This window comes from Sciurus carolinensis, chromosome 12 (genome assembly GCF_902686445.1).
Source record: "Sciurus carolinensis chromosome 12, mSciCar1.2, whole genome shotgun sequence".
NCBI classification, from domain to species: Eukaryota; Metazoa; Chordata; class Mammalia; order Rodentia; family Sciuridae; genus Sciurus; species Sciurus carolinensis.
In genome coordinates this window covers 54,394,305-54,421,144 of record NC_062224.1, presented here as the reverse complement: position 1 = coordinate 54,421,144, position 26,840 = coordinate 54,394,305, and the positions used below count along the sequence as shown (strand labels likewise).

Here is a 26,840-nt window from a genome sequence, read left to right as displayed (position 1 = left end):
TCAGCCTCTGTGACCCTAACAATTAGAAATACATGACAGTGCTGCCTTCTGAGGTAACAGAACTCATCACAACCCAATTCACAAAAGCCTAAATTTCACTCTGAGGTAATTTCAGTGATGTGAGGCTGGAAAAAGAAAATAATAACAATCAAATAATATTTGGCATTTTAAAAATGTACTTTCACTGCTTGGATAAGTCTTTGCTTCGCTAGCCCAACAATATTTGTAAGATATTCCTGGCATGTTGAAAGCTGCATAGCACTGTCATACTGAGAGGAATACCTTTTTTATAAGAGTGAGCAAGGAGCCTCATGGCAGCTGTTGAGGTGGAAAACAAGCACTACCACAAAAATATTTGCAAGCTAACTGGATTCTTTGGCATCCTAACATTTTTGAAGACACGAATGCAGTTTGTAATGTAAGGAGAAATTATTCCACTTCTAGTCCATATCTACAGGGCCTATCTCCTATGATTTCTAAACATAAAAAAAAAAAAAAAAAGTCACCAAGGAGATGCCATTGTAAGGTAACAATTTAAGATCCTGGGTAACTGTGGTAGCTCTCCTATATTCTACTGTCGAGTCTGAAGATATCCCTCTAGTCTTCAATGGTTTTCCTCATTCTTTCTCCCCCATGGGAAACATACAGGGTCTCTACTAGCCCCAAAGCCAGTCAATGCTAAGTTGCAGAAACTGAGTTCCATGAGGGGTTGGGCAGCCTGTTAGTGTTTTTCCAGGAAGCTCTCGGTTCTTGTGTTTCTCTTAGGAGCCATTAGCCACCCTTCATCACTGATAAACATGCTTGTTTTCCTGAGCACCATCCCTTCAAAGCCCATCTTCCCTGTCTGTACCTACATCCCCACCCATCCAGAACTGCCACCACTGACTATCTCTCCTAATGCTACTCTTATGCTCTCGAGATTTGGGCTTACACCTTCTTTCTCCAAAATGTTTATTTGCTTCTTTTTATTAATAAAAACAAGATTTTTACTAGACAAAAGCAACTCACCCATATTGCTCTTCACTGGAAGTCTTACATTTCCTGGTCCCCTATCCTCCCAAATTCAGGGAACTAAGAAAGGGAGACTCCCTAGTTGTCCTCCAGTGCCCTTCCTAAGCACTGTTTCCCCAAGATTGTGCCACACCTTTTTTTTTTTTTTTTTTGAAGTTCCTGACATCACTTATACTTACTCAACTCCTTCCATGGTTTTAACTTCCAGTAATTAGATCATCATTTTCCTGTGTTTTGTGCCTACTTTGTGTTGTCTCTACTAAAATGCAGATTCTCTCTCTACAGTTACAGCATTTAATACATCTACACGTTCATAGGTAGTAACCAAAAGTGATTTTAAAAAACAGACCACACATCTCCCTCTATATTCCACTTTGTTTCTCTCCTTTACTTCCTCTCCAAACTTTTGTTAAAAGTAGCTTACTCTCAGAATTTCAATTCCTTATTTTCTTAATTCTGCAGCTTTTAACTCCATGACTCAAATTGGGCCAAAATTCAAATAAAACAATTGTTAAAAAGGGTACATGCTGTCTTCTCATTACTAAAACAAATGAATATTGTCTTTAGCCATATACCATTGTTGTTCTTGATCTTTTCTGCTATCTCCAGTTTACCTAGACTTCTGCAACATACAATTCACCTACTTTTCTTTTTGTTTTGAATTGACTTCCCTCTCTGTTGTGTTATTCTTTCCCTGCAACAGCAACTCAAAAGTGGTATTTTTCAAGGTTTCAGTTTTTGGTTGCTGATGAGCGATGGTAATCTGGCACATTCTCTTAGTTTCTGCTCCTTTCTATAATGATGACATAAAAAACCCAGTCACCTGCCATACCCAAGATTCACACTGTAACACTAAACCAAATACTCAGCATTTCTACATGGCTATCTTATATATATCTTCAACTTCTTATCTCTTAGAAACGTTATCTTAGTTCCTCAGTAAGAAATCTGAGGATCATTCTAGATCAACCCTAGAACAGAAAAGAAATACCACAAAGTTTTAGTAGAATAAATAAAAAAGTACACATCCAGGCCCAAGGTATACAGTCCCAGCAACAGATAAAATTCTAAACTCTTCTAAGACAAGAAACAAAACAAAATAAATAAACAAACGGGTCACACATCAGGGACTGTCAATAAAAATACTGTCAGACTTCTTAAAAGCAACCCTGAAAACTAGAAGACGATGGAGCAATATCTTCCATATTTTAAGGGAAAATAACTGTCAAGTAGGATTCTATGTCTGGATAGACTATCAATTATGTGTGAAGAAATAATAAATTTGAGAACCTGCATGTCTGAAAATATTATATATATCCCAGACAACCTTCTTAACTAAAAACTATAATACAAATGTTAGAAAAATGAAGAAGAAGTATGATAGGATGTGGTCTAAGAAAAAGAAAGCTAAAATCACATCTACCATTATCATACATTAACAGAAAATGCCTAAGTGGAAAACACTGAATTGGCAGTAGAAGCACATCACTAAGGAATAGAGTAGAAAATACTAGAGGAAGCAGATTAAGAGAAAGGTAGGAGTAGGGCAGTGTGTGGCAGGAGGCAGCTGCTTGCTCATATAAGCCTGGGTCACTACTTGCTTAATTGTGCCTACATTTACAAATTTGAGGAAAAAAAAATAATAAAAAGTGAAATGAGCAAGAGAGGCAGTGTGGAAAAATATGTGGATAACAAGCTTGGAAAAACTTTCATAAACTAACTTGATTTCTATGCTTCCTCTGCAATTCATTACCTAGTGGAAGACCAAAAGACAATGAATCACTTAGAAATAAGTAACAGAAATAGAAATGAGCATCAATAGTTGGTGGCTACGATGCTGGCAAAGTTTCTCCCATTCCAAATCTTACAAATATTTCCCAATATGTTCCTCTAGTTAAAGTTTCAATTTTAACGTTTATTTCCTTAACTCTTTTGGAATGTATTTGGCTGATGGCTTGAGGTAAAAATCTAGAAATCCAGATATACTCTTGGATTCCAGAAATACAGATCTACTTCTATCAGAACCTAATTATATTAAGGTTGAGCTGGCCTGTCTGAATCTTAGAACCTTGCTTTAATATTTCACACTGCCTTAATTTTGTTGCTATATGATTGTCAAGTTTTAAAACCAAGTTTTAAAACCAGGGGTTTTTAAAGAGGTGATTCAAAGGCTACATTCCATGTGTTCTCTGCTGGAGTTGTAATTCACTTGTTAATTTGGGAGCTGGTCATTTCGAGATCTCCTGGTACCATCTCCAAAGTCTAGATTACTTCCTTCCTATGGTGCCTGTGCACTCAAGAACAGATCATTCTATGTAAGATGAGGAAGAAAGGCAATCCTGTTTCCCCTGAGGTTAGGGAGAGAGGAAGGGAAAGAAACATGTTCATTTTAAAAATAAATTGCAGTGGCAGAGAAACAAGAGCTATATTCAAAGCATAAAGTGAACCACTGTTACAAAATGACATTAAAGTTTGCAATTATTTGTGGATACTGACTTTTTAAATACCTCAATATAAAAAACAAAGTATTCATATTTTCTTACATTCTTTGTATATTTTGCCCAGAACTAATAGGTTATGAAAACATACCATTATCTAATTCAATATAATATTGACTGTGGATTTAGCAAACCAATAAAGATCAATTAATACTTAATGGCATGCTACTTGTTCACCTTATTATTTGGGTATGTTTCTTGAAATACTACAAGTCAGGATAATTTGAGGGGTTTACACAAATATTACAATGCTGAATAATTGTATGTCCATGTTATTGGTAAGGACAGAGAAGAGATTCGCAAGCCTTCAACTATTTACATTAGAAATTTAAATCCTGTAAGCTTCTAAACAGAATTCTAAACAGAATTTTGGGGCTGGGATGTAGTTTGGTGGTACAGCACTTGTCTAGCATGCACAAGACTCTGGGTTCAATCTTCAGTACAGGAAAAAAAAAGAAAAAAACAAAAACAAAAATGCCACCCAAATTTCACATTTCTTATAATATTATGAATGAAAAGCACTTTTAAGAGAATGAAAAGGTAAATGTCTTATGCATTTACATTCATACACTAAGTAAACACACTAATTAAAGAGGTTGCTTTTAAATGAGGTCGAAAGTCTGTCAGTTTATATCTGAGAACATGGCTTAGACAATTAAGTATCAGAGTAAGAAAAAAAACACATATTTCAAAGTTGAGAGGTTTAGAATATTTTGTAAATTTATCCTTATATAATCAGAAACATATGAGAGTTACCTAACAGGATAAAGGAACGATAACTTGTATGAGTTTTGAAAGAAATGAGACCTACATTTCATATTCATAGGAATAAAAATTAGAAGACTCTTAATACAAATTGTTAAAATATGTATGTCAAATCTACAAGGCATTGTTTCTTCCCTAAGACTGCACTGGGGGATGAGTAGCTCCCAAAGAAGGAGACTCTCTTTTCTTTGCTGGTACAAGCACTTTAACAGTCTGAATGTTAAAAACAATCATTTTCTGATTCTTATTTTTAATGGATCTCTATTTTAAGTTCTCTAAATCAATAACTATAAAGCACCTATATCACCAAATTTTAATCATGCTTAGCAGACACTGAATTCTTAAAATGAAAATTAACTTTACAAGAGTGAAGTCTAAGTTTCAGATAATATAAGAAGTGAAGGATATTGAAAATAACCCCCAGGGAGAAAAGGAGAACAATGGGTCCCAGGGACAGAAGGAAAATAATGGGCTCTGGACTTTCACCATTTCCTGGCAACAATGGGTTCTGCGTGTGCAAATAATTTCCCACTCTACAACTAGTTCCCTGACTGCCCAACCTACACATTAAGTGTCTTATGATTAAGTCTCACTACACATTCTACTATGATGATTAATTCTCACTTAACCCTATAAAAATCAGACCCCTATGGTAACCAGTTGCCATTTTCCACCTGAAAATGTGCCCCTCTGCTGATTAATAAAGCATTGCTGATCCCTCAAGGTCTGTCCCAGTTTCATTTACTTTTGCTTTAAATAAGAGCATGGGGTACATGCTGGATATTCACTTACGACACCCCCAAACAACAACCAACTAGGGGAAAAGTAGCTTCTCTAATGTATTGTGTTTTTCTAATATTTATTCTTTCTCCTAATTTACTGAAATTATTTTCTAATCTGTTGTTCTTACTTCCCTTTTCATTGCAGGCTCTTTCTGATAGATTCCTGGACTTGAAGGGAGTCAAGGTTTACTGGTCTAGTTTCTTAGGTACTTCTTACATCAATTTTAAAAACCATGTGAAATATTCTCAATCTCTTTAAACTAATCACAATATCCTCAAACCAAATAATTTTGATAAACTCACTCATAATTTACTGCTAGCAATGTAAAGACTACAACCAAAACCAAAGAAAGACTATAACTTATTTTGCGAGGATATAGTTTCATACCACTGTTATATAACCCCCAGTCAATTTGTGAAATGTTTCAGTTGGTTAAATAATATACAACAGGGTTTGGCAATCTTCTGGAAGTAGCATGCAAAATCTACATCTATTCACACTAATCTAGGGTTTTGTGTGCCAGTAATAACCCTTTTCTTTCAAAAATTAGTATAGATGCAAATTTCTATGCCACAATATTACCAGAGGGATTAAGACCTATTTTCATTGCAAATATGCTAATGTTTCTCCTGAGGAGACTCTGTGACCAGGAATGGGAGTGTGACCTTGGTCTCACCCACAAGGGCAGATGTTTTTTGGGGAAAGGAGGAGGTAGAAGAGGGGCTAAAACCTTGGAAATGTTTGAAAAGTTAAAAAATGCATATTCTTTGAAGAAAAAGAAAAAAAAAGTGTTTATTGTACACTTAAGTGTTTAGTTAGTGTGTTAAATATAATATTATATGATCACATTTGATTCTCACAACTAATGGAGGAAATTAAGACTGGAAAGATTAACAAGACTGCTATCAACCTAGAAGTCATTGCTGTTTTCTTCCTTGATGCTCTATGCAGATGCCCAACCTGAAAAGTGTGGGAATTTATATGATTATTTTTCTCCTCCAACTCTGATTTCAGTTTGCAAGTTGGAATTTCTACTGGTCCAAATGCACAACTATACTGTCTTTCAAAACAAGTGGTAAGCAGATCAGTCAAAAAGTTTCTTCATGTTACTTTTTAAGTTTACCTATATTTGATGTATGCAATAATAGCAAAAAGCAAATGATGTAAGAGTTATACAAATGTTCACACACTGAAAAAAATCAACTTTAAAAAGGTGATTCAATAATTTCACCAAGTTTTCCCTTTTTAAAATGCCTGTATCTCTAGACTTTTTTGTTCCACTAGCCTTTCCCTTCCTCAGAAAAGTTGAAGTGCCAATTTTTCTTCCTTACATTGATTTTTAAAAACTTCACCCATTGCTCTGGCTGGGGTAGAAAGTGTACTTCCTGAGCCCATGTTACCCATTCAGGATCAATCAGATTCACCCTTTCAAGAATTTATAATATTTATGATTATACAAATGGTATGCCTTTACGCCATGTACAGACAGAGAAACAACATGTATCCCATTTGTTTACAATAAAAAAAAAATTATAATAACATGTTTAAGGAAGAGGCAGACTTATTAGGGGTAAGTCACCATGATACACGTCAAGAAGAAAGAATGTCATCAAGCAATTATATTGTTGTTACTTCATACCAAGTATTGTTCTAGTATCCTTACTTTAGAAATGTGAAAATAAATGTACAGATATTTTCAATAACTTTCCCAAACAACTTAAGAAGACAAAAAAAAAAAAAAAAAAAAAAGAGGTTGGGGGGAAAAGATTGGGGGTGGTAAAAATCAGGATTTGAATCCCAACATTGTTTCTCAGAGCTGGATCTTAACCACAGCAGTACAGACCTTGCCATTGTGGGGAACCCCTTTTTGTATCTACCTCATTTCTACCCTTTGAGGTTGTCTGTCTTTGCACTGGATTCTGGAGATCTCTGAGAAGTGCCTTGTGGGTTAACCTACTTAACACTTTTTTTTTTTTTATATCCTGTAACCTTTTTGTTCCACTAGTCTTTCCCTTCCCCTAGAAAACCAAATGAGTCCCAGTAATATCTTTTAAAGCAGATTTCCACTTGGTCTTTTAAAATGTGTATATAGAGAAAATCATCTACAACTGTTTTACTCTTTCATGTTTTCATTCTATCCAGAAAAATCCTTTCCTTCCTCTGAGAGTGATGTCAAACTATTTTTTTAAACTACTTTTATTTTGTTTTCTTGGAGTATCTATTATTTTCTCAAGTTTTAAACCATATATCGACTTGAATAATGTTAGCATGGTTAAATACATTTGAAAACTTCTTTATTAACTTTTATCCATAGAAACTTTGTTTTCATAAAATCCGAAACAGTGGGCAAAATGGCAATACTTTTCTTTCTAGCACTATCTTCCCCTCTCTATCCCAACACCATGTGTTTCAAGAACACAGTGATTAGAACTCCCAGAAAAACATAGTAGGTCTAACCTCTATCACATGGAGAACACAGTTTCAAGAGTTTATTCTAGACCCAAATGTATTTTTAAATAATGGAGAAGAAAAGATCTTTTTGCCCCTATACTACAGGAAAGTTTACTTTTTTATAATAATTTTTTTTAAAAGGGTAGAAATTCTTTAATGTATTTCCCCTTGTAATTATCAACCCAAACTGGGTGGGACCCTGATAACATTTTCCAAAGCAAAAGGTGCCGAAGTCCTTCTATTCGGAATGCATTAAAGTAAACTAACAAGAAAAATTTCAGGAGAGACCACCACCACAGAATGTTCTTTATATAATTAACAGTGGTGAACAAATCTGCAAAGAGCATCAAGGAGTCTCACACTGGTAAAGGTCATTGGATCTTGTAAAAATTTAAATAAATATGCACAGAAGAAAACTCATTGGTACAAAGCAAAGTGTGTACCTAAAATTTTGCCATGTGGCCCCCACAAAAAAAGTATGAAATACAGGTTTCTACCATCAATCCTTAGGAAGGCCTGCTCTGATGGGTCTCCAGACACAAATCTTTTGGCAGGATCTGAAGTAGTTAACTAAGAATCCAAATCGGGAAATAAGAAACTCCAACTTTACTTTATCAATATTGTTAAGGGAATGATGTCATTGTTTGGGGGTTTTGCAAAGACATTCCATGTCACTTCAGTTTTTAATACCAGGCTGGAGCCTGCACGGTCTGCCAGCATAAGCCAGATAAACAAAGACCTGTAGTCTTTCTATTCATCTCGGGATAGTTACTCAGAAAGATTCTGGAAAATATGCCTATTATGAACTAAACATTCACTTTCATTTTATCCATGTGCCAGAAGTCCATTCTTTGGATAAACATTTTACAAACTGACACTCTCAAAGTCACTAAACATGATAAAGTATGTGTGCATCAGTTCAGAATAGATTAAATATTTTCTCTCCCATGATGAAAGAATACTTATATACTATATGAAACCACTGGGCCCACATTCCTTTTCTTTCTTTCCCCCCTCTTTTTTGTCTTTATTTTGCATGAAAGATTAATTTTCCATTTCAACTCATTTGTTATGCAATCTTGGCTTTGGTAAAATATCACTCAAGCAATATCACATGCAGAAATAGTATTTATTTTTTAAAATGTGTGATTTAAAGTTCTCTCATAAATGTGCTTTCTTCCATTACTATTTCTTGCCTTTGATTACTGATTCTTTCCAACTGCCTTTCCTAATATTTAAGTGAAGTGGGAGAAGAACGGGAACTCTCTTTAGAGTTAAAACAAGGACCCTATGAGGTACATTAAATATATTTGTAAATTATACATTCATCACAAAATGTTAAAACAAAGAACAATAATTTATTACTTCTGCATGATTGTGCTAATTGCTTCTCTAGTCAACAAATTCACTATTAACTTGTGTGATCAGAAGTTTAGTTACAGGGACGGGGGATGTAGCCAGTGGTAGAGCACGTCCCTAGAATGCATAAGGCCCTGACTTCAATATATGCACACCCTCCCTACCAAAAAAAAAAAAGAAAGAAAAAAAGAAATAAAGAAAGAAAAGACAAGACAGAAGGATTTTATAGCTGAGCTGTCTAATTATTTCAGCTCTTGGGGAGGGGGCATAGATTTCTATTCTGAAAAGTAAAAAGGACACTATTTTGCTAATTTCAGTAGCACGATATACAAACATCTTCAAAAACAATTGTTTTCATTCATGGGAAAAGTCACCAACTTCCTAGAAAAATATCCCTTTAAAATGGTAGGAGTGGTAGATACATGTTTCTCTGACATTACTCCACAGGGTATCAAGTATTATACCTTGCTCACCCTAATTTCCTTTGTCCAGAATGTCACCTAAATTAACTGACAAGGGTAAGTTATTTAACACAATAGATATAATGTGATACATATTTTATTTTAGTCATTTTTATCACTTTATTGATACTAGAAATAATAGTGACATTAAAGCAACTGATAAACACATTTCTGAAACGTGTTCTTTTTCCATTTCAAAAGTCAATTTCACCCTAAGATGTGATTTTTCACCTGTGTAATTTAAAGAAATACTAGAGGAAATTCAAAGAAAAATCTGAAGTTAGTCATAATTTAGATTTCAGAGTGTAATACAGTTGATTGTATAACTCTCAGCCTTCTTACTCTTTAAATTTAGATATAAAGAATGACCATTTACTAGAAAATCCAAATTTTCTACATCCTCTGCTTTGTGAGCTGACACAGATGCTAAATAATTCTGTGGGAAAATAAAAACAACCATATTCAGTCTGGTACTATTTCTCCACAATTGAAGAAAGCCATGTATGCTAATTAAAAATAAAATAAAAGGAGAAGCTGAAATAAACACACATAGTGGGAATGTTGCCAATCTTAACAACATTCCACTGAAATCCATCTTGTAATACAATATGATAGTTTGGCCTCCCAGAGAAATCATCTAAAGATTGGAATATATTCATCCAATTTGTATTTGAGTTTTGGATATGGTTCAAGACTCATTTGTCTCGTCGCCTTACTTTCTGGGAGAATTGAAGAGTTTAGTCAACTTATTTATTCAAAAGCTATGTTTTTGTTCATGTGAAATAGGAACTCAAAATTCCACTTTTTAGATTAACAGAAAAATGCATGAACAATTAGCACATAAAATTATTATGCTAACGAACAAATAAGAAAAAAAAGATGACTCATTTAGGACATATACTACCATTGTTTCTTTTGAATATCTTTATTTTAGTTTCAAAATAACATGATCTGAAAAACAGAATATTCTACTACAGAAAACAAGTCTATTATTTTCTTGATAAAAGTTCAGCTTATTCATTTTAAATGGAATAACAGACAAGACTTTAAAAAAAAAAAGGTACAACACACAAAAAGATTAATAAAATTCCTTTCAAAGCAAGCTGACAATCAGTGTATGTGTGCTATTTACAAAGCCTTTGCATATGATGAGCTTTGCTAGTAAGGCCTCTTACCAGCCCTACTCCAAGAAGTTTGTGAACAGCCAAGGAGAGGCATTCCATTCCCCCAGCTCAAAAGGATGAAAAGGAAGGACAAGTTTCTGTCCCTTCTACAAATGAAGCCCAGGCTCTTTGTGGGCTTTATCCAGTTGCATTTTGGAGTGGCACAGCCAGCTCAGAGGGGAAATGTCAGGGCTCTGTCCACCACACAATCCTGCTTTCTTTCATAGAAAAGTAACCTGGATGTGCATATGAAATACTAAATTGCCTCGAAACCTCTGGGAAACTTCTTTTGTTACAGAAAAAGTTGTAGTAACTACAGGATCATCTTTTGATCCTTAAGGCATTTGATAGATTCACTGAGCAGTCACAATTCTCTGTAAATGACTTTCATTTAAAAAAAAAAATCGAAGCACTTAAATTGGTCATCATTTTGACTTTGGGTCTCTTGTCACGGGGTATAAAGTAAATGCAAACCTTATTGAGCATTATAACATCACTGAAATATTAAAAAACAAAACAACAACAACAAAAAAACTGTGCCAGAAAATTCTTTGGATTGGGAGGTTTTTCAATATAATCATACAGCTGAAATTTCCTTGTTTATTTTCTCTTTCAAGGTCAAAGGGCTAACAGAAGGCTGGAAACTGAAGATCAACTTAAATGAGCAAACCAGGTAGTATCAGTTTTTTTATATACTATCTTACCTCCTAAATGGATTCATCTGGTTTATGGCACCATAATACACAGAACATAATAAGAATAACCAATAATAAAAATAGAAGAAATGCTGAGAAACTATTTGCCTGAATAAATACATATTCCTGGTTCTTGTCTCCCTTAAGGCCTTGCTGAGGCAACTGAAATATTTAGAGATCAAATAAACTGAGTGTGTGTTTTCTTTCAATTCTGGTGGGGTTGCAGATGGCAGGGAGGGAAGTTAAAGGAACTTTTGGTCAATTCAAGCACAAAGAAGAGTGCCATAAACAACCATGGCTTTGAATCCTAAAGATGTTTATATAGGTAGAGACATATTTGGTTAGTCACTGTTGGGAGTGGAGTGGCATATGAAAACAGTCAAGCCTCAAGGGGAAAAAGAGACCCAGGACATAAATGCAGGTCAAAATGTACCATTTCTTCAAAAGCACGAGAAGAGTCAGCCAACCTGTCTGAATGGAAGCCCTTAGCACACCACGCAGAAGCATTTCACATGCACTGTCCTAGCAGAAGCATTTAATTCAGCTGATGCTGTTATACTTATTTGTAAATAGTAGCTAGATTGTACGTAGGACTGTAGTATGTGATTTATTTTTAAGTCTGGCTTCAGGAGCTATCCCTGGGTCAGAGTAATTTATCAGTCAATCAGTGACTGGTCAGAAGTTGTGTGAAAGCTTTTAGTGCTAGAAAGGCTTATAACATATATTGATGCTAGTTAGAGAATGCCTTCAGTCTGCCCCACATCCCAACCTGATGCTCATGAGTGGATATAGCACAGTATGCTTATGCACAGCCTTCCTGACTGCCAGGGTTGACTGTGACCCCAGAAGACTCCTTTCCTGCTGTCTTCTCTCCTTGTTCTGTCCATTAAATTTCTGATTGCCTGGTCATTTGGCCTGTTGCCGTTGTATCATGGAACTACAAAAGACCTCTTCAATTGCTCTCCCTAAGACCTCCACAGTTTTTGACAGAGCTGGTAGGTAGGGAAAACTACACATTTAGCTGTTCTAAATAAATTCAGTCCTCTTAGAAGGAACTGAAGATTTCTGAGCAGAATTTCTGAATTCTTATACCAGAGCTAAAGCTAGTGTGGGACAGTGGGTCACTTCTCACACAGTGACACTATCTACAAGCAGAAGCTGAGGTAGGCAGCCCCTAAACTTCATTGTTCCCAACCTCCTCCCTTCTTGGGATAGACTGTTCACCTAGTCAGCTGGAATAGAAGCATTAGGGTCTCATATTCTTGGTCTGCCCACACAGGATAAGAGCTTCCCTCTGGGAAGTAGGGGCCCTCTGCCTTCTTGACCACACCTGCCTATATTTGAGTTCCTGTAACAGTTCTTGTAAGATTAGAGATGTATGGACATATCTTCAATTGGCTCTGTTTTTCTGGGAAACCCTGACTTATATAGAGAGAAGGGAAAGAAGAGAGAATTAAGGCAGAAAAGTGGGGAGGTTTCTGAGGTGTTTTCTATACTTATCCAAGATCACAAATCTCCATTCTGGAAATAACGGTTCATTCAAGGGAAACTCCTGACTTCCTCCCAGGATTTTACTTTTGAATATGGAAATTCAAGTTTTCTATAACCAAACTTTTCAACCTTTATTCTTAATACTAGTTCTCACTATGTTGAGAGGAAGGGGATATAGCTCACATGCCACCAACTCAAACTGTTCTTACTAAGATTCTGTAGATTTTCTTGAATGAATGACTCTTTGCTGTACACCCTTAGAACAATTTCTAAAACTGTTAAGAAACTTTTATATACCTTTCTCCAAACCAATGTTTGTTGAGAAAAGAGTTCATTCTGGAAGTTGGTCTCTCAGGTATTTTGGTAAATACAAGGAAGAGAATTTTGAAAAACCTCTATCATGTAGGTGTTTTACATATATGTTTAACTTATTAATTTACTTCTCATAAACTGATTGCCACATTTCCACATTGACAATGTGGGCATTGCTTCTTTTCCCACAGATACAGACATGGATTCACAAGTGGAGGTAAATCCTTAGAGCTACAACAGCAGCAGTTTGTTGCAAAATATAGGTCTAATGCCAAAATCCACCCTCCATAACCAGGCCACGACACCCAGGAGCGGATTTAATGGAAAGAATGAGAAACACAAGACAAAATATTGAGTCCAACGTCTAACTCTGGTTTCTATTTCCACCACAAAACTTTGTTAATTGCTGATAATAATAATAATGCTGATGATGTAAAAATATATGGCAGTTAACATTTATTGATCAATTACTGAATACTAAGGATCTTCTAGGATCATCTCATTTAATCCTTATCTACAAAGTAGATACTATAAGATGAAAGTTTTGTATTAGTCTAGGGTCACAGAGCTATCACCTGTGAGAGGCAGGAATCAGACTCAAAGGCCATGGAGCCAGGGTTACACTGTTATCCTGTACAGAATTAGTATTGATAATTGCCCAGGTTATACAGGACTGCCGAGAAAATGATATTTCTCATTTCTTGGGGGACATGTCCAAATGTTTCTGATGACCCATTATTATTTTTCCTTCTGAATTTCAGAGTACTTGTTAAATTATAAAAGATGGCTCTTTACTAATAATTTCATCATTAGCCATATGTTTCTTTCATGCAACTAACTGAAATCTGTTATAATTTAAGGTCTTGAACTCAGTTTTTGATTTCCATAGAAATTGGCCATTCTGTTTAACAATTTGCCTAGGATAATGTTTTCTATCAACTTGAGAACTACTAAATGTGTGATATCCTTCACAGAATATAAGGATCTTTCCTAAAAAACGTAATGACAAAACAACTTCAATAATTTTTTTCCGTCAAGAATAATCAGATTCTCTTAAAGGGTGTGATTGTTAATTTTATGTGAACTTGGTTAGGTTATGATACCCAGTTTTGGATCAAACACCAGTCTAGTTGTTGTGAAGGCAGTTTTTAGATGTGATTAACGTCTAAATCAGTAAACTTTAAAAAAAGCAGATCCCTCTTATAACATGGCTGGGCCTCATCCAGTCAGTTGAAGGCTTGAGACCGAGGTTCCTGAGTGGAAGGAATTCTGTCTCCAGACTGCATTCAGACTCAAGATTGCAACATCAAGTCCTACTGGAATTGCCAGCCTGCCAGCCTGCTGCCTAATTTTAGACTTACCAGTCCCTATAATCCTACCAGCCAATTCCTGAAAATAAATCTCTCTGACAACTTCCAACCCCCATATATCTCCAATTGGTTCTAATTTTCTGGGGAACCCTGACAAATACAGAGAGAAAGGAGAAGAGATCGTTGAGGCAGGAAAGCAGGGAGATTTCCTGAGATGCTTTTCTGTGCTGGCCCCTGATTGTAAATCTCCGTTCTGGAAGTGAACGCGCATCCCAGGGAAGCTCATGGCTTCCTCCCTAGAAGTTACTCTTGATTATAGAAATTCTATAGTTTTTCATTACCAAACCCTTCAACTTTTATTCTTTTTTAAAAATTGTTTTACTTTTGGATTATTTTTGACTGAATCCTTTTTTGTTGTTCTAATTAGTTATACATGCCAATGGAATACATTTAAACACATTGTACATAAATGGAGTATAACTTCTTTTTAAAATTTTTTTTTTAGTTATACATGACAGTAGAATGTATTTATGCATTTTGATAAATCACACATAAATGGAGTATAATTTCTCATTTTTCTGATTGTAGGTAATGCAGGATCACGTCAGTCATGTAGTCATATATGTACATGAGGTAATAATGTCTGTTTCACTCTACTATCCTTTCTACCCTTCACTTTCCTTCACTCCCCTCTACCTAAAGTAACTCTATTCTTCCCTAGCACCCCTCACCTTATTGTGAATTGGTATTTGTGAAGAAAATTTGATATACACATACAATGCAATATTACTCAGCTCTAAAGAAGAATGGAGTATGAATTCTTATTCTTCTGGTTGTACATGACGAGAGTTACACAGGTCATGTAACCATATATGCACTTAGAGCAATAATGTCTGACTCATCCTACTATTATTCCTATCTCCTTAACTCTTATTCTTGAAGCAGGTTCCTACTACTTTGCATTTTCTTGTATTACCTTAGTCCTAAATCCTGTTTGTAAGAGAAGGTGCTAAACTTTTCTCAATAATCTGATATTTAGCAGAATTTTATATCATCCAGAATCACAAAAATAAAATGCAGAAATTGATTGTGGAATTCAAATACACTATTTCTTTTTTTAATGCTTGAAAATAAAAATCAAACTAATAATTGGTTCCTTGGAATGAAATATGCTAAGAACCTTACAAGTCTATTCTTAGAGGAAATATTACACTAAAGGAAAGCAATTTCTCACCATTTATGAGTTTCTGTCAGTGAAGTCTCCTCTGCCTCTTGGTCAATTTTAGCTGAAAATGCAAGAAAAGGAAAGAATGTAAGACAGATAGTTACATACTCTCAGGTGAAATATAATCAAAATAATCTGAAATTTATTTTAATTATTAATTCTTATGTACTCCAACCAAAAGTTTTAAATCTGTGTCATGTAATTAAAAAGATTATACAGATTAGATAGATTACCCACATTTTCAGGTTCTAAATTATTTATGTTAGTATTTACACTAATTTATTTATATTCATATTTATATTATCATTTATACTAAACCAAGAAACAAAAACATTTTGATGTAATTTTTTGTTTACATGAAATGTGTCAAGGATTTAGATGTCAACAATTAGCTGAAAATAATTCTCTGAAGCAAAGTTACAAACATGAAGTCAAGAAACTACACAGAGCTGGGTGCAGTGGCTCATGCCTGTAATCCCAGTTATTCAGGAGGCTGAGACAGAAGGATCTTGAGTTCAAGGCCAGCCTTAGCAACTTAGTAAGGCCCTAAGCAACTTACCCAGACCCTGTCTCAAAATAAAAAATAAAAAGGGCTGAGGATGTGGCTCAGTGATAAAGTGCTCCTGGGCTCAATGCCTAGGACCACTCTCCCAAAAAAAGGGAGGGAGAAGAGAAACTCCACAGAAATGCTATGGAACCTTCTTCAGCCATGATGGGAATTCTGAGCTCTTTATAATTGCGTTCTTTGTATCAGATCACAAGTGAATAACCATGATCTGATCTGCTCTAAAAGGGAAAATGTGATACTGTACCCATTTGTTTGCTGTAACTTGTTCAAATACAAAGAATGATAGCTTGACACAAACTCAGAAGTCAAATTTGGAAAGGAGATTAATACTTCAAATTGCTTAAAATCACCTACAAACTCCATTTGTAAAACAAGTATTACACTGATTATCAAATTTTTTTATAAGTGAGCATTCTAGGAATTTATTACTATGTGTTACTCCACACCTTCTCTCTCACACACACACACACACACACGCACACACATTTATATTTGGCAAAAAATAAATAAATCCAGAGACGCTGCTATTTTGAGTCTATTTTATTAGATTTTTAAAAACATTAGTCTTGACCTATTAAATTAATTTCCTAGTAACCCACAGTTTGAAAAATCACTGAGCTATAGAATAAAAAGCAAACAAAATAAACAATTTTTTAAAATCCTGGAACTAGTAAGTGAAGAAGTTGTCTTTTTATAATCATTCCCTTTTGGGCCACACTTGGGGCCATTTGGAGACATTAGAAGACAAAGTGAAGCAGGGCAAGTTGATTATAAAAAACTGGGAACTGTGCATGAAATAAAACCCATAGTCCCTTAGCAATTGTCAAAGTGTCTCTATCACTACTTAAAACACAATAGTACAGCTTGGGCTGGTTAATGTTTTACAACTTCAGGACAGTGTTTTCTCAAAGGTCTGTACAGTATCTACAGAGTCATAACCATGTGTCATGCTGCCACTCTTTGCCAGGATTGTCAAAATTTTACAGGAATTTCTCTCTCACACTCTCTCATTTCTCCCTCCCTCCCTTCTTCCTTTCCTCTCTTTCTTCTTCCCTCCTCATCCTTTTCCCATTTCCCTTGTCTCCTCCATTTCCTTCTCTTCCCTTTCCCTTTCTGTATTTTAGCTTATTTATGTAAACTTACAGGTCAATCATTAACTGGATTTAAAAACACAAAACAAACAAAACAAAACCCCAGAATCAATGTTCCATGGTTTTACTTGGAAAAGGTTCTAGTATGAACATACTGTCTTATAAAAATCTGCTGTGGCCTACCTAGCATAAAAAATGATTTGCTTTCTAAAACAATTCTAGAACCACATAAAGTTTGTTTAAGGGAAAACAACAAAAGCACCACAGTGCATACCAATCAGGAAGGACACTTTTTTTTTTTAATACAAAGATTAAGCTGAGGTTGGAAGACAGAATTTCTGGACTATTTTAGAAGATTCAAGTTAAATGATTTATGAAACTTAAAAACACACAAGAATGGTACGCCAGAGATTTGTACTCTATTCCTGACCCTGTCACTAAAATTAGCTATGTGGCCTTTGGCAAACAGATTCATCTGTTAACATATATAAAATATATAGCATAGTACCTCCAATAATTAGTGGAAGCAATAAATAAATGTGTTCTGAATATTTTAGAATTGAAGATCTTAAAATTGTTCAATTGATAGAATCCATGATTATGTTTAGGTCAACTTCTAGTTTATTATGTTTCAACATTGTATGCAGATAAAGATAGCACAAACTTGTAGCTTTTCAGAAAATGTAAACACTTAAGTAGGGTAAGTGGGATAAAGTTAAACTGGGTTTCACTTATTCACAACGATTCCTTTTGAATGTATACCAGAACAGCTCTTGCTTCAGTACAAGGCAAGTTTGGCTTTAAAACAATCCCACTTTAATCTAATGTGGCAGAAGATTGATTCTTACCAAAGAAACAAAACATAAAAACAGATCCTCTTACCAAACCTAATTGCCATATTGCAATCATAAAGCCAAATTAGAATAACCGAGAATACTTAAAATTTTTCTACTCTCCATTAGTTTACATGATTTTCAAGCTAGGGGATTTGTATACTCAAACCATAATCAGTTTTGATAAACAGTTAAATTAGAGATCAAAGAAAGTACATTAGAGTCCACATTTCAACTCTTGATGTAGGGTCAACAAAGCAATGAACCTAACAGATTTTCCTTGTATGGCAATCTTAGAAAAAACTTTCTGAAAAGTTGAGGTGCAATTCTTTTTTTCTGGGCACACTAAGATACCTATTTTCACATGCGGTTGTATAAATGCACCATGAAGGTTTGTTGCCACAATTCTTTTAAACATGCTCAGGATGTTCACTTAGTCATAGGTGCTGGATGTGGCTGCTTAGATAGTAAGGATGAACCCCTAAACTGAAATAAAATGCTATTTCGTCAGGGAAAATTAAAACATAATTGGAATAAAATATGAATAAATCTGCCATTCATTTAGGGAGCATATACCAAAATCTTAGTTCCAAGGCTGCATTTTTCAGTTTGAGGAAAAACTTGTACATGCTGTGTGCCACCACTGTTATAAACAAGACATCCAATCACAGCTTTGCGGAAGGGTGATATAGAAATAAGGTGACTTTTAAAATATGCAACATAACGTCTTAGCATGAATTTTTTGATTTCCTGACCTTTTGTCTTCAGAAATACAAGAATAATTTGCATTTCATTTCTAATGCCAGGCACAGGGACAAATGGTTTTGTGAAGTGTTTGGAAGGAGAGTATTCTTTTTAGCAGCAGTTTCCTACATACTTATAATCTGCTAGTGATAAACCTTATCAAAATAAAGTATGCTAAATTATATTAGAGATATAAAAGATTTCCTATTCCGCTTCAAATAATATGTTTCCCATTCTTTTAGAGTATATGGTTCATTTCTTTTTTTGCCACACTGAATGAGGATTACAGCTTTCTAATGGTTCACAATCAATATTACTGGGCTGGGGGGGGTGTTGCTCAGGTGTGGAACACTAGCATAGCATGTGTAAAGCTCTGGGTTTGATCCCTAGTATCTCAAAAGGAAAAAAAAAAAAAACCCTAATCATAAAAGAATACCATAAAAACCTGAAGAAGCACATAAAAAGACAAATAGGCACAGAATTGGTTTGTAGAGATCTTCAAATTAGCATCAGGTCACCTGGGCTCCCTGTGCCAGAGCCTCCTCGGTGGCCTTGACCATCTTTGACAGAGTTGCTTGATAACTCTTAGTCCACCTCTCTGCCCCAGGGCCAGCTAGACCTCAGGTCTCTGGCGGAAGTTGCCTCTCCCATACCTCATATCACAAAAGTACACTTGTATTCCCCTTGTAATGTGTTCTTGCCACTCTGCCTCACATTTCCAGATCCCATTAGGGACGGTATTTGAGTGTTGAATATCAGATTCAGAATCAGACAAACTGGGGTTTGAATTAAAGCTCAGTCCACTAAATTGTGATAGATTTTAATAACTGAACATCACTTTGATATAATAAATTTTTTCATAATTAAAATAGGATAATTCTTTTCCACTGAGCTGCCTTTCTTTTTTTCCCCTAGTACTGGAGATTGAATCCAGGGTCATGTGCTGGATAGGCAAGCACTCTAGCACTGAGTTATATTCTCAGTCCTTTTTATTTATTTTGAGACAGGGTCTTACTAAGTTACTGAGGCTGGCCTGGATCTTGATTTTCTTGCTTCAGCCTCCAAAGTAGCTGGAATTATGGGCCTGTGCTACCACACCTGGAAAACTTTTTTTGTGTGTGTGAAGAAAGTTTATTAAATTTATTTTAATTGATACATAAAAACATAAAAATTGTACATATTGACAGGCATCATATAATGTTTTGATACATGTACACATGTGTAATGTTTACCATATCCAAGTCCTCATTATTATTTCTTTACGGCAAAAAATTTCAAAATCCTTCCATCTAGCTTTTTGAAATATATAGTACATTAACTTTATCTATAGTCACCCTACTGTGTGGTAGCACATCAGAACTTCTTGCTCCTATCTAACTCTAAATTAGTACCCACTGATCAATCTTTTCCCAGTCCTCAATCCCACTGCTCTCCCCGGGCCCTGGTTACCACCAGTCTGAGATCAACTTTTTTAGATTCCACACTTGAGTGAAATCACACGGTATGTCTTTCTATGCCTGGCTTATTTCACTGAACATGATGATCTCCAGTTCTGTCCATGTTGTCCTACAGGAGGAATTCACTATTTTTTATAGCCAAATAATATCCCATTGTGTACATGTACTTTTTAAAAATCCATTCATCAATTGATGGACACCTGGGTTGTTTCCATTTCTTGGTTATTGTGAGTAATGGTGCAATGAGCATGGTAGTGAAGATGATTGTGAGGTAGTGTGTAAATTGCCCGGTGCATTATAATACTCTTTCTGAAGTTCCCTTCATCTCATTTCCACTTCACTTTTACTATGAGAAGGGGCAGGGATGTGTTGCTGCCAGTGTGAAAAGACTTTCACCACAAATCTCACTATTTCACTCATTAGATGCAGAACTAAACATATACTTTGATAAAAAAGAGGGTGCTTCTTTATGTCAGTACAGAACAATTATGGCCAAGAGCTTTATAAACTCTGGCAATAACGGTAAAATTTCTTTCTACTCAATCAATGTGTGTGTGTACCTATTTTAATAGACTTAACATAGATTACTCCCCATGCCTACAGTATAATCAGAGATTAACAGCTTCTTAGAATTTTTAAGACATAGTAGTAAATCAAATTGCTATAAGGTAATTAATAAATTTAGCGAGGGCTTGCTAAAATCTAAAAGATAAAATGATTTTAAAAGAAAATTTGCAAGGTTCCTCTGAAGCAGCCCTTCTTATTCTAAACATACTATGGTAACCACTCATATCCTGATATTTGAGATCCACTGCCAAGAAAATGTTCTGAGAATAAGTATACTGAAAACAGAATTAGTGGTGGAGTGAGAATCAAGGGAGAGAAAGAAAGCAGTCAGTTCTCTACTGACCATGGAAAGAACAGGGTAAAGAAATTTAAGTGAAAAATAAAAAAGGCAAAGTAAAAAGTGGTCTGTACAGAGAAACTCAGTACCTCTTATTTTAATAGACTAAAATTGTAGAGAGAACTAGACCTACAGAAGTCAGTCAGTCAATTACTGTTCTTTCAGCAGCAAACTGGGTCTTAGATTTTAATCAGAACCTTACAACTGTCTTTCTTAACTCCCAATCTCAACTGCTAGACATCTGCAATTTAGTGCAGGGAAAGCCCAAGCTTAGAACCATAAAAGAAACACTGAACTTTTTAGGAGGCAACCTTTATTTATTTGGTTATTTTCTTTCCACCTAATTATTTAATTTGGAGTGAGGGTATAAGACTATCTTTTAGGTATAATCTACCAGAGACCAGTAGCAATGAACACCCTATGTCATTGAACATGCAACTGGTTGAAACAGCATTTTAATGGTCCCATTTCTGCACCCTGGCATTCAGTGATGTCTCCTCCCACAGCACTAACACTTCCTCCCCCAGATCTCTGCCTCCACAAATATTTCCCAGTGGTTGCTGTCCTACTAAGTTACTATTTTGACCCCGTGATTAGTGTCTGTAGTCGCTGTCTGGCTCCAGACTCTTTTGCAATGTGAAATATTTCTGCTGAACTTGTTCCAAATGACTCTGAGTAAGCAGAGGCACGGAATGGACGCCCTTTCTGATCTTGAGCTTTCATGAGGGAATACCACATATTCCCAGGTAATTGGAGACAGAGTTGCATTTGAGTAATATCAGATGGAAAGCAACTCAGAACCCTTTCATCTGCTTGTCTAGGCTCTAAATCTTTTTGCTATTTTTCCTTTTATTTAAAGTGTTAACTAGTTTTTGTTTATAATTAGCTATGAATGTGCATTTCAGTTGCTTTTAAGTGCAGCCAGTATGGGTTATTTTTTAGACAGATGCAGTGCCTTTCCTCTGAGTCATTTAAAGTTGTCATTTAACTGCAGATATATTGCTTTAGTTTTGAGGCTTTGGAGACACTCCTCCTTTTGACAGTGAACTAAAAGTCAAGTAAATTTAGTTAGTTTATACATGTCAGACAGAGTATGACTATCAGAATCTTTCCGTAGATAGCAAAAGAAATAGACTTAGGGCATCCTTTCCTTTGTGCTGCAAATGTTCTTAGAACAATAAAACAAATGGTGTGGAATACTCCTGGGAGGAAGAAAGACAATATCTATGAGGTATCAAATTACAACACAGTCTTTTTAACTGCTTTTCCGCTAATTCTGAGGGTTACCTCAGCCTTTTAAAAATATACATTATTTTGATATACAGAAGTATCGGTGTATATAAACATCACATAAACGTTTGTAATTAAAACTCAAGAAATAGACACCATAGAATATGTTGCATACTTCAAAAATTTGCTATGTGTGGTTTCTAGCCAAATCTAAAATATGGGAAAGTCAAGAATTATTATTACTCAGCCTGATGTACCTACTGAAGTGATCCTCAGTGAAATTCCTTTCTAAATTTTCATTTTAAACCTAAAAGTGTTTCGAATATGGAAAAACAGTAAATATATATGCATGAGTTTCACATTAATTAGATAGTACAGTATACTTTTTACTCTTTAGTTGTCGATTTTCAAATAGAAAAATTGTTAACTACACCTATTTTTTATAGTCAATCATACCAAAGAGCTCTATACTGTTTTACTAACAGGAATAGAAAATCTGATGGACTTCACTAATATGGCATAAAAATACAGACATATCTAGGACCAACCAAGAAATAACCATTCTACTGAAGAAGATAAATCCAGCATACTCACTAATACCAAACTGAACTTAAATCTGGATCTTTCAGAGAATCAAAATCTCTATGAGTTTTAATTAAAAAATAGACAAATGCATGTTGTTTAAGACTGAACTTTCAATATGAAAAGCATACTAACAATTCCAACTTGCAGATCCAAAATATGAAAACACAAACTGCTTGAAATAAAAATCTGAAAACTAAAAACAACTTCTCCTGATGGTGTTGCTTTCTTTCTAATTTACTTGACCAGAACATGCTTCAAGGCTAGGACATTTCAATCCTAAAAACAGAAACCACATTACATGACAGTATTTCACCCAACATTTGAGCATCTAGTATTTTTGGAGTACTTTGTTGGGGCTTCACGTACAGATAAACATCATTACATCTTTTCCCTCAAGAAAATGATAGATGGAAAGAGAGAAATTCAGAGTCCAGTATGCAGTTGTTATAGGGATGTATCAATGGGAATGCTAATGCAGATGCAGATATTACTGTTCTAATTCTTATGTATAATAACCCACAATTACACATCCCTAGAGGAAAGGAACTAGAATGATTCCTTTTACAATCCAGAAACCAGCAGTTAAAAAACTCACACAAGACATAAGGAACACTAAAAGAGAGTCAGGACTCAGACTCCACAGCTACAACATGCAGAACTGCTTAGGAGCTTAGTCAAGTGAAACATCCATGTGCCTAGTGCAAGAGAAGTCAATGAGGGAAAATCAAGGCAATGCACTGGAGTTTGGAATGATGAATAATGTGGAAGCAAGTCAAGGAGGAGAGACTGGAGAGGGTAATAGAGTAATAAAAAGGCTAAGAAGCAAAATTTCTCCACCGTTCACAGTATCAAGAAGACACAAAGGAGACAAGATGGGGTTCTGCCTTTGATGGTGTGGATGTCAGCATCATCAAAGCAAAGGAGTCTGAACTGGGCTCCATTCAAAGTTGTGGAAAGAGACTTCCATGTCTGGGCTCCCCAAGGATGAACATTACTCCCTTGCTATAATCAGTAAGAAAACCTGATAAAAATACTAAATAACAGTTTTCATATACTGAACAACAGGCAGCACAGGACTCTTATCTCTGTTGAGCCCTTACATCTTCCTGAATTTCTGTGTAAAGACAATTTCCGATTGTGGGCCGTGGGAGGAGGGAGAGCTAACAAGTCAACCAGGATTCCTGAGTTGAAGAAATAGATAACGTTGAGGGAGGAATGAAATACATGAAAATTGAAGGACAGAGGTCCAGAGAAGAAATATCTTGCAGAAAATACGGGTCAGAAGTCTACTGTGAAGTCTTCTTGAGTTTTGTAGGTATAAAGTGGCATATGTATGCAGAGAAACTCCACAAGTCTAAGCAAAGAATAACCTAGAAATTAAATAAGTTGTATAACTCCCAAACCCCTTCAGGGTCAAGAGATGTTTGAAGTCAGAAGAGCCAGAGTGGACAGCTGTTAATGACCTGGGGTAGGATGATTATTAGAGAACCTGGCAGAAGGAACACTTTATTAGCAGAATTGAAGAATACTCTAGAACAATCTAAGAAAGGCTTAAAGATAGACCTTAAATGGTGCAAACTGAGTCACACATTATTTAAATTATCTACCTAAACAAAGTCAAATGCTCTAAAGAAGAGTCTAAAAAGAGGCAAAGAAATAGAATCTGTCCTGCAGCCTCTAGAAGGTACAAAGTCTGGCTAATAACACTATCACTTTTTCCCACTTGGGGTTTCTGATCTCAGTGTTGTTTTTAAACCACTGAGTTTGTCATAACTTGTTATAATAGCAACAGAAAATCAATACAGATTTCTCACCAGAAACCATGCAAGCAGAAAATCAGGGAATAGTATCTTAAAATGTGGGAAAGAAAAAAAAAAAAATTAACCTATTGCTATGGTTTGAAAAGTGTCCCTCATAGGCCCACGTGTTTAAAGGTTTGTTTGCCAGTACAGGGCACAACTGGGAGGTGAAGGAACCTCTAGGAGGCGGGTCTAGTAGAAGGAAGTTAGGTTGTGGAGGCCATGCCCTTGAAGGAGATATTGGGACCCTGCCCCTTTCTCTTTCTCCATAACTTTGGCCATGACGTATTGTGCTGCCAAGAGGCTCAAAACAACAGGCCAAGTGACCATGGACTAAAATCATGATCTTTTAACTGGTTGTCTCAGTTTTTATGTCACAGTAACGGAAGGCTGACTAACACAATTGACAACTGAGAGTTCCATAGTCAGTGAAAATATTTTTTAAGACAGGAAAATAAGAAAAAAATTTTCAAGAAATGATTGCTTAAAGAATTCTGTATCCTCAAACCTACACACTGATAAATGTTAAACGAAACTATTTAGGTAGAATAAAATGGTATTAAGTTAAAGACACATACAAATGAATGAAAAGAACTGGAAATATTACTTGCATGAATGAATGTGACATGTTTTTCTTATTTTAAATTCCCTTAAAGATAACTAATTTAAAAGGATAAAGTAGGAACAATATATTATTTTGGTTATAACATATGTAGAAGTAAAATATATGACACCAACAGCAAACAGCATGGGAAGGAGAAGGGAAGTATATTTCTGAAGAGTTTCTTACACCAAATGAAAAAGTTCTATATTTTTTAAAATTTTTTTATTTTTTACAGACTGCATTTTAATTCATTGTACACAATTTTATTTGACAAATTAAAAGGGCAGAACACTAGAGAAAACACCGAATATATAAAACAAAGTTGTACAGCATTATAATTCAGGGTGGGAATAAAATAAAATATTAAAAAATACTCAACTCATCCATAGGAAGGAGGGAAAGAGCAAAAAAGGGAAAACTATAGCTAAGACAAATAGTACATGAATTCAAAGATGATAAATTAAACCCAACCATATTGATAATTACATTACTCCATACTCCAGAACAGTCCAGGATGTTAGGCTGGATAAGTAAAGGTCAACTCTATTCTCTCTTGAAGAAACCCAACTAAAATATAAATACATACTCAGATTAAAAGTAAAAAGATAAGAAGATGTGTACTGTACTGTGCAAACACTAATCAGGATAAAGCTGAAGTAACTCTACTCAAATCAGACAAATTAGACTTCAGAATAAGATATATTATCAGGAAAAAAGAGAAATATCGTATAATGATAGATTGTTTCAACAGGAAAACAACAATTCTATCTAACTATGTATGTACCTAAAAAACAGAGTTTTGAAATACACAAAGCAAAAATGAACAAGTAAAACTGCAAGGAAAAAAAAGACAAAAATCCCCAAATTGAAAACTGAAAGAAGAAATAGGCAATAGATAATCGTAAGTAGAGATCTCAACACTTTTCTCTCAGTAACTGATATACCAATTAGAAAATTAGAACACAGAGGATTTGAACAACATTATAAAAGCAATAAAGACTTTTACACACAGCCCTGAAAGGTCACTGCTGTGACTGAAGAATGAATCAGAGGGAATAGAGGCTGGAGGTACATTCGTCTATTGAGAAGCCATTACAATAATATGGAAGGGTAGGTTGGGGACACAGATGGGAAAGAATGTGAGAGAGATAATCCATAAAAAGAATTTTTAAAAAGTTAAAGTCAGAAATGCTCCTGAAGTTTAATCTTGGGAAATGGATGGGAACAGAAAAGTCCAAAAAGGCAAGTATTTTGTTGATAGTTTTAGCAATAAATAAACCTAAATCCACTGTTTAATTAAACAACAAGACATTTCCATAAATTTTGTGACAGTTTTTTGGTATGTCTTGTAACCATCTTATTTGGCTTGCCAAAAACATCTCATTGTTAAAGCTTTCAAAACCATCTTAAAAGAAATCAAGTTTCCCTCTCAAAAATGATTTAGGTTTGGTTTCCTTAAATATGTAATAATAAATCTATATGAATTTTATACAAATTCCTT

The 26,840-nt window shown here is 35.1% G+C and overlaps 1 protein-coding gene across 1 annotated transcript in view; it reads right to left on the bottom strand.

Annotated features, from left to right (window-relative positions):
• Fmn2 (formin 2) overlaps positions 1–26,840 on the bottom strand; it is a 275,933-nt gene that overhangs the window by 54,667 nt on the left and 194,426 nt on the right. Inside the window, exon 15 of the mRNA XM_047520535.1 lies at positions 15,534–15,585. Within this exon, the coding sequence (XP_047376491.1) occupies positions 15,534–15,585 (52 nt within the window). The remainder of the gene's footprint in view (positions 1–15,533; positions 15,586–26,840) is intronic.